The sequence below is a fragment of the Musca domestica genome, unplaced genomic scaffold (genome assembly GCF_030504385.1).
Source record: "Musca domestica strain aabys unplaced genomic scaffold, Musca_domestica.polishedcontigs.V.1.1 208, whole genome shotgun sequence".
Classification (NCBI taxonomy): Eukaryota; Metazoa; Arthropoda; class Insecta; order Diptera; family Muscidae; genus Musca; species Musca domestica.
In genome coordinates this window covers 924,816-932,595 of record NW_026712256.1, presented here as the reverse complement: position 1 = coordinate 932,595, position 7,780 = coordinate 924,816, and the positions used below count along the sequence as shown (strand labels likewise).

Genomic DNA, 7,780 nt, shown 5'->3' with positions numbered 1-7,780 from the left:
TGCTAAATTAATGCATTTTATTGTAATTATTTCTGCACTGCCATAGATAGGTGATTCCCTAACGTAAAACATATTATTTTTATATATTTATACCTAAAAATTTAAATAAAATCTTTAAAATGTGTCTGTGTTAACCCTTTGCCACCTATTGTGCGTTTGGCAACACTTGCTTTCGTGATCGATACCACAAAATATCGCCATGCTCTGTTATCGATTACTTTGTTTATTTGTTTAAGAGAACATAAATGTGTGTGTGTGTACGTGAGAGACAGAGAGAATCCGATTGTGAGAGTTGTTTGTGCATCAAGTATTTTCTTTTTGTTTGGTTTTCGCTTCACTTTTCACAAAATTTCTTTACAAGAAAAACTAATTTACTGAGTTAATTTATTAAATGTAAATAAATTATAGTATATTTTATCGTATTTTCAATTAAAGGTAAGTGAAAAAGTGCAAAACACGTGGATATATTTGATATTAATATGATTGGCCTCATTTTCGTAGAACTTCATGCGAGCAGAGGGCGAAGCCGATGTGAAATTCTCGGCGGCGGCGGCTAAGCATAAAAAAGTCGGCGGCGGCTAAAAGTCGACTGCAGCCGAAAGAAAATCGGCGGCGGCGGCTAAAGCAATATACGGCCGGCGGCGGCTAAAAGTCGGCTACAGCCGACGACTTTAACGTGAACAAATAATTTCGGTTGTTTTAACAACTGTCAATTCATTTAATTTAAAATAAAAATGAAAATATAAATTTATATGCACATTTGTTGCTTATAGCACATTAAAAATTATAATAAAAATACTTTAATTTGATAAAAATGGTTCGACGACCGCCTTGTTATCGTGAACAAACAATTGTTTCTTTACTGTTGCCGGATGCAGGTTGCTTCTCTTAGCATTTACACAATTCCCGGCATATGAAAATGCTTGCTCTGAAGATGCTGATGTGGCTGGAATTCCAAAGCACATATTTGCTACAGTAGCAACATTTGGAAAGATCTATAAAAAGTAAATGGTCAAAACGTAACCTGCTTAAAACAAGTTTAAGATGTGAATCTTTAACGTACTTGTTTGTTCTGTCGCCACCAATCTAGAGGCTCGACCGCCTCGACTTTCATTTCCAAATATTTTCTTATTTCTAACTCTACGTTATTTTGTACATTAGAAGGCGATGGTCCCATAAATTCCAACATTCTTTGACGACTAGCTGATATTTTCTGCAAGTAAAATATACGTCAGTTAAGTTTACCTTTACATTTATTAAAACATAATACCTGTTTTTTTGCATTTGGTTCAGTGCTCGTTGATGGCTCATTTAATAATGTGTCATCGATTTCCTTTAATTTTTCAATTTCTTCCATAATCAAGTTCTCCTTGGAAATTGGAGACAGAACATCATGCACAAGTTCCAAGGAGTTTGGCGATTGTTTGGGTATCTGTAGTATATATTTATCTAAAACAGGCCAGTTTTTTTGGCATGGGTCCATAAGCGCAGCTACAACATACATTCTATATACTTTGAATCGCTTCGTGAAGTTTTGCACAGCGAAATTGCATAAATTGATTGTTAGTTCAAAAGACGCTTTTTCTTCTTCATTCTTCATTGAGGACATAATGGATTCCTGAAAATAAATACACGAAGATATCGTCGGATAATCTTGGCCTTGAAGGTGTTTTGTGGCGTCCTCAAAAATTTTTAAAAACGTGCCAAATTCCGTTATAATTTGCTTTTCCATTGTCCCAATCACTAACAGTTCCTTTTTAGCTTTAACTAATGCTACATTTATAGTGGATATATTATTCGTATAGCTTTGAATCATTGCAAGCAGAGAGTTCCAACGTGTTGCAACGGAATTTTTCAAAGAGGTGTGGTGCTTGACGTTTAAAGTTGCTTCATATTGTTCAGTAAAATAGTCATCTCCATGTGGAAATTGTTCGCAACTATCCAAACTCTCCAAAATTATTTCAACCTCTGTAAATATTTTTTCTAAATCGTTTTGTTCCTCCATATTTGAATATTTGATATTTCTTCATAGCTATACATTAAGCTGCTATAAATTTTTTTTAATTTTGATATTATGTTATTAATATTTTCAAATGACTTGTTGTTTAGTATATCTTCCATCAAAAATCTGTGTAAAACATGAGCCATACAACCATATCTTGGTATATTTTTAATTTTTAAAGCTGAAACGATGTTGCTTCCACCATCAGTAACAGCACATATGTTTTTTTCCAACAGATTAAATTCACATAAAGCTTCTTCAATTTTTTCTACAACTGCTAGTCCAGTGTGAGGTCGTGGAAAGATCTCTGTCTTGAGCGTTACAATTTGCATTTGAAAATTTTTGGCAGAAATGAACTTTTATGTTTATGTAAGACAAGTGCTTATGTTTATCTGACCACATATCCAATACAAGTGTAACATTTTTGGGCGACTCTTTAAGGCTTGTTTTTACGTGGTCCAAATATATGTTATAAACATCGTTTAAAGCCGTCGTAGCTATTGTCCTATCTGTGGGGAATATAGCCTTTGGGTTTAAGAAAGATACCAATTTCTTAAATCCTGGCCTTTCAACAATTTTAAACGGTTGCAAATCCCAACAGCACATTTCGGCGACCCGGCGAGCATTTTGTTGTTTGTTGTTACAACTTGTTGAGGATTTCAATGCATTTTGTGTCATTGTTGAACTTTTCAGGTTATTTAAAGATTTCACGTCCAAGTTATGTACAGCTCGTAGATGGTTCATATAATTTGTGGTTGATGTTGATTTTCCAAAACTAAAATCATAAACATTTACACACATGCGAATGGAAAAAATTAGAAATTCTTACCTTTTTAAATTGGTCTTTTCATCCAAACACAATTTGCAAAATTTATATTTTTGAAGTATATGCCTCTTTTTAAAATAGAGATCACCAAAATATTTCCAACACATTGATATACCACCTTCATTTACAACAACCTTTGCCAAATTTTTAAATTCATTTTTCTTTTTAAAAAGATCTTCATATTGAGATACATCTGCATATGGAGAAATATTGATTTCAGTATCAACAGATTCGTCAGAATCGGATTCTGATTTAGTCAAAACTGTTTGACCCTTTCGGTTAGCGGAAAAATAATTTTTAATATTCCTTTGGCACATTTTGCATTCTTTTCTTTGAACAAGCAAAAACACAACGAATCTTTGGCAAACAATATGGTTGCCACTCCATCAAAATTCGTAAGTTACAAAAGGTTGCCAAAGGTTTTGTGATAAAAAAACAAATCTACAAAGTCATAATACCCTTACCACTATGTGGTGTAGGGTATAATTAATATAAATAGCCTACACGTTTTTGCCTCTCGAAGACGAGTGCACAATGTAAATTATCGTCCAATAATGAGCATTATAATATGTTAATTTATCGATAAGATTAAAAGACATATTTATACAAATTTGCTGTATAAATTTATATTTTTCAACGGCTTAGCCGACTCAGTCGGCTAAAAATTTGAGCCGATGAGAGCCGCATACATCAGCGGCGGCTCAGATCACTTAAAAAAAGTCGGCGGCGGCTGCACGCCGACTGCGAGCCGATCGGCTTCGTGCTCTGCATGCGAGTTCGTGTATGTGTCACACCTGACCAGAATCATTAAACAACATTATTTTACAACATAAGTACATGTAAGCCAACGCCAGGTGTAGAAGAATTTGTTTTATGGGAAATTAGTTAAATCAAATGTGGATATATATGTTTTATAAAGGCTGTTGAGGAATTTTCCATGACATCCAAACAAAATCGATTGTGTTATATTTACGTCTATTCTCAAGGCTATGTGTTCGTTCCATATGCCAACAAGGATGATGTACAGTAAAATGTCAATATCATCATTCTGAAATAATATACATTTAATTCCGACTTCTTTTAGTTTTCTGTCTTCAAATATTGGCCAAGAAATCATATTAATTTTAAAATTCCCTTGACTTTTCCACCTTTTTTGCTTTCTTCGCCGAATCAAAAAACTGCTTGCAGGTAAAAAATCTATAAAATACTTTCATGTACATTATGACATTTATAATTCTGTTCAATAGACACAGGTGAATGTAAGCACATGATTAGCCTCATTATACATTTGGTTACCTGTTTTCTCCACACACAAACCCACCATTATCAGTAAGAAGTTTAAATGAAGAATTAGTTGTTTTGAAATTAGGAATGGATTATGAACGTATACTTTTATGCATTTCCTTGTCTTCCAAGACATTTTGGTATACAACATTTGTAAGTAAGATGAATTTCGAGTAATTTTGTTATACATTTTATTTTCTCTAGATAGATATTTTTAATGACAAGATCTATCCACTCATTTTAGTATATTTATGCTGGTGCTTCTCATAACGCTTTCACATCCACCACCACTCGATTGGTTCTTTAACAATATAAAAACATAAAAACCACCCTTGTACATTTTCTGTCAATTAAAGCGCTATTAAACGGGTGACGTCACTGTTTTGGTTAGTCCTTTTCGAGTTAAGGCAATAATGTATGCGGGTTCTAGTTTATTTCCAGCATGTGTATACCATGAGCGGACTACACATCTATATCAATGGTGCCCACAATATATGTCTTAGAGAATATGATCCTTCGGAAAGAATCCACGTAGGTGTTTATAACCAAACTTACATTTTATATAGATTTCGAATCGCATTGGCACTCAGTAAAATGTTATGATGTCGATAAATTACTTCACTTATGAGTTCAAGCCTGGAGTCGAATATTAGCCTTTTTGGTCAAATAAGTCATCATTTGACAATGGCGCGGTACGTGTGGGAAGCAAAATATATAACATATGCAAGCTTTTTAAGCTTCCTTTAGAGTTTCTCCTTTTAAACAAAACTTGCACATTAAATGTCAGTCTGATTTAGGTGATTTCGACATATCCGTCATAAAAAACGCAAAAGTATTTAATTCATTGCCCAATTAAGGCTCTTTATTTATATGAGCATGACTCACCTATCGATCACATTATTCCAAACACATTTTTAAAAATCTGATTTTAAATTTTTTTATTTTGCAGAAATTAAATTCATTACTCCAACCAGGACGCACTGCCCACATTGATGCCATCAAAAATGTCGCACCTGAACTGGTGCCGTTTATGTATAAATAGCTGTACAGACTTTATAGAGATATACGATGAAAATGAACAAATTAAAATGGATGTCTATGACGTCACTATACAGTATTTTCATGCAATGGTAAGTTGAATTAAATTCTATACAAATACCCAAGACTTATCTCAAAATGTTTATTTCGATTTTTAGTTCTTGCAACCCATAAACGAAAGTCCCCTTAAAGTTATGTGCGCGGATTGTTGGCGACACATTACCGAATTTGATAGTTTTCAAAAATCCATACTATTGGCTCAATCTACTCTACTGAAGCCCAATGCGGAAAAGGAAACAGAAGATGATGATGAGCAGGAGGAGGATGAGCCATTACAAGCCAAAGCAGAATTAGAAATTATTGCACAACCCGTAAAAAATGAAGCTTCAGAAGTGGAGACACTTCACAGTGACAAAGAGAACAACGATGAAAACATTGAAGACAGTGATGGTGGCGGTGGCGGTGTTGCCAACAATCAAATCAATGAAAACACATTTAAGCTTTACGTTAAATCCATTGTCGATATGATCAAGGCACAGAATGGCGATTTTAATATGGGAGTGCAAAAACCTTTCACAAATGATACATCTCTCGATGAAAGTGTTCCAAAAATAGCCAATGTAAGCGGCGGTGCTCCCATTGATTTGACTGAGGATGAAATTAATCAGGATGAGTATGAAGGAGAAATGGACTATACAGGTGATGAAGAGCTAAAGTTCAATGCTGCCGATTTGTTATCGGTACAATTGAGTACAGATGGTGATAACTTTTTGGGTGAAAACTCCATGTTGGAACATATGCATAGTTTTTTCAGCCGGCAAAAGCAACCTGAGAGTTTTAGAAATCGTACCCCAAGCGAAATTTTAGATCAATATATAACCCAATGGCGAGCAACATTAAATTGTCCCCTCTGTAATGCTGTTTGTGCAAATGTGGCCCATTTGAGGGAACATTTCAAAGAACATCATCCACAGCACAAAACTTACATAGAATGTTGTCAACGTAAGCTATTCACACGTTCATCAATAGCGGAACATGCACGTGTCCATTTGGATCCCAACACTTTTAAATGTGAAATATGTGGACGAGTTTGTAATTCATCCAAAGCCTTGTTGAAACACAAGCTTTCCAAACACTCAGAAGCAAATGATAGCTACGCTGATGATGCTGTTGGCGCTCATGGTGAGAGTGGCAACACAGAACCAGCCGCAAATAAATCAAAAATATCCAAAAAATCTGCCAAAGAATTAGATGACATTATTGCCCGCTGGAAACCAAATTTGGAGTGTGTGGTGTGTTGCAGCCAATTTCCCAGCTATACGATGTTACAGCAACATTTTCACTTTGAACATCCGCAGGCTCCATTCTACATTGAGTGCTGTCAACTGAAGTTGGAACAACGTTGGCATGCTGCCGATCACATGCAACTGCACTTGGATCCCAACGCCTTCAAATGTCAGCTATGCAATCGAGCCTACAGCTCCAGTCGCCATTTATATCGCCACATGTACTATACACATTCCATGCGAGCCGGTGGCAATAATGTCAAATCGCCCACTTGCCACAAATGCCCGATATGTGAAAAGTCCTTCAAGGCTCGCCGTTGTATGCAGGAACACATGGCCACACACACCGGCCAGGAATTGTATCGTTGTTTGTATTGTAGCGAAACATTTCGCTATTGCTCATCGTTGTATGCCCATTTAAAGAGTATCCATCCGCTTGAATGGAACGATCGCAAAGATACTCGTATGCTGTATAAACAAATGACAATTGGAGATTCATAAAAAAGAGCTATTTGAATTCGAATGGAAATGGGCAGAAGACATTCCTCTTGTTCTATTGTATGAGTATTATGAATAGTTTTAAGTTAGTTTTTATATATCTATAGATATCTATCTACGTTGACGAGATTTTCATTTTTCTTTTCATCAACAATGTAGAGATTTGTTGGATTTATATAAATATACATAGCTAAATCCCTCCATTAGAATTATCATTTTTTTCTTTTAATATTTGTATTTTATTTTCATATACTTTTAATTTGTATTAATCTCGAATTTAGCACAAATTTTTGTAATAAATTAAGTAAACTTTTTTTAAATTTTAAAATTGAGTACTTAACCGTTTTAAAAAGCATTTTTAGACAATATTTATTGAAGATTCTGAATAATATTGTAAGATGTATTGAAAAGACTTCTTAAATGTCATCTTTAGAACAGCTATTGAAACTCTTTATGTGTAGTACAGTGCGAGATGAAAAAACTGCAACCAATTTCAGACTGCTGTCATTTCTAAGCCACTCGTCCGACAGCTGTTAAAATTGTTCCAGTGACAGCTCATTATATTGTTTACAAGTGTACAAAAGCATTTTGGTGAGAATTTTCCAAAAAAAAAAAGTTATTTTTGATGGAATTCAAGCGTGATAGTGTGATTTCTTTATATTTGGCTAGAAAACCACAAGTGGCTATCTTTGGAGCCCTCCAGCATTTAAATGTGAATTTAAGCGTGATAGTGTGATTTCTTTATATTTGGCTGGAAAACCACAAGTGGCTATCGTTAGAGCACTCCAATATTTAAATGTGAATAAATCTTTTGTGTATCGTACCATCCCTCGTTACCGTGATACT

At 34.7% G+C, this 7,780-nt stretch overlaps 3 protein-coding genes across 3 annotated transcripts; 1 reads left to right on the top strand and 2 right to left on the bottom strand.

Moving 5' to 3' along the window:
- The first annotated feature begins 269 nt into the window (after window positions 1–269).
- Window positions 270–7,289, top strand: LOC101897798 (zinc finger protein 652-B). The gene is made up of 3 exons (XM_011292841.3): window positions 270–435; window positions 5,062–5,242; window positions 5,309–7,289. The coding sequence occupies exons 2-3, from the start codon at window positions 5,105–5,107 to the stop codon at window positions 6,935–6,937; spliced, it is 1,767 nt and encodes a 588-aa protein (XP_011291143.1). The 5' UTR covers window positions 270–435; window positions 5,062–5,104; the 3' UTR covers window positions 6,938–7,289.
- Window positions 716–1,998, bottom strand: LOC131802419 (uncharacterized). Its single transcript, XM_059122620.1, has 3 exons — window positions 1,271–1,998; window positions 1,064–1,213; window positions 716–995 (listed from the first exon to the last, which is right to left on the bottom strand). Exons 1-3 carry the CDS (start codon window positions 1,814–1,816, stop codon window positions 801–803), a joined length of 891 nt encoding a protein of 296 aa, XP_058978603.1. The 5' UTR covers window positions 1,817–1,998; the 3' UTR covers window positions 716–800.
- Window positions 2,060–3,599, bottom strand: LOC131802420 (uncharacterized). Its single transcript, XM_059122621.1, has 2 exons — window positions 2,832–3,599; window positions 2,060–2,777 (listed from the first exon to the last, which is right to left on the bottom strand). The coding sequence occupies exons 1-2, from the start codon at window positions 3,143–3,145 to the stop codon at window positions 2,261–2,263; spliced, it is 831 nt and encodes a 276-aa protein (XP_058978604.1). The 5' UTR covers window positions 3,146–3,599; the 3' UTR covers window positions 2,060–2,260.
- Window positions 7,290–7,780: the final 491 nt, after the last annotated feature.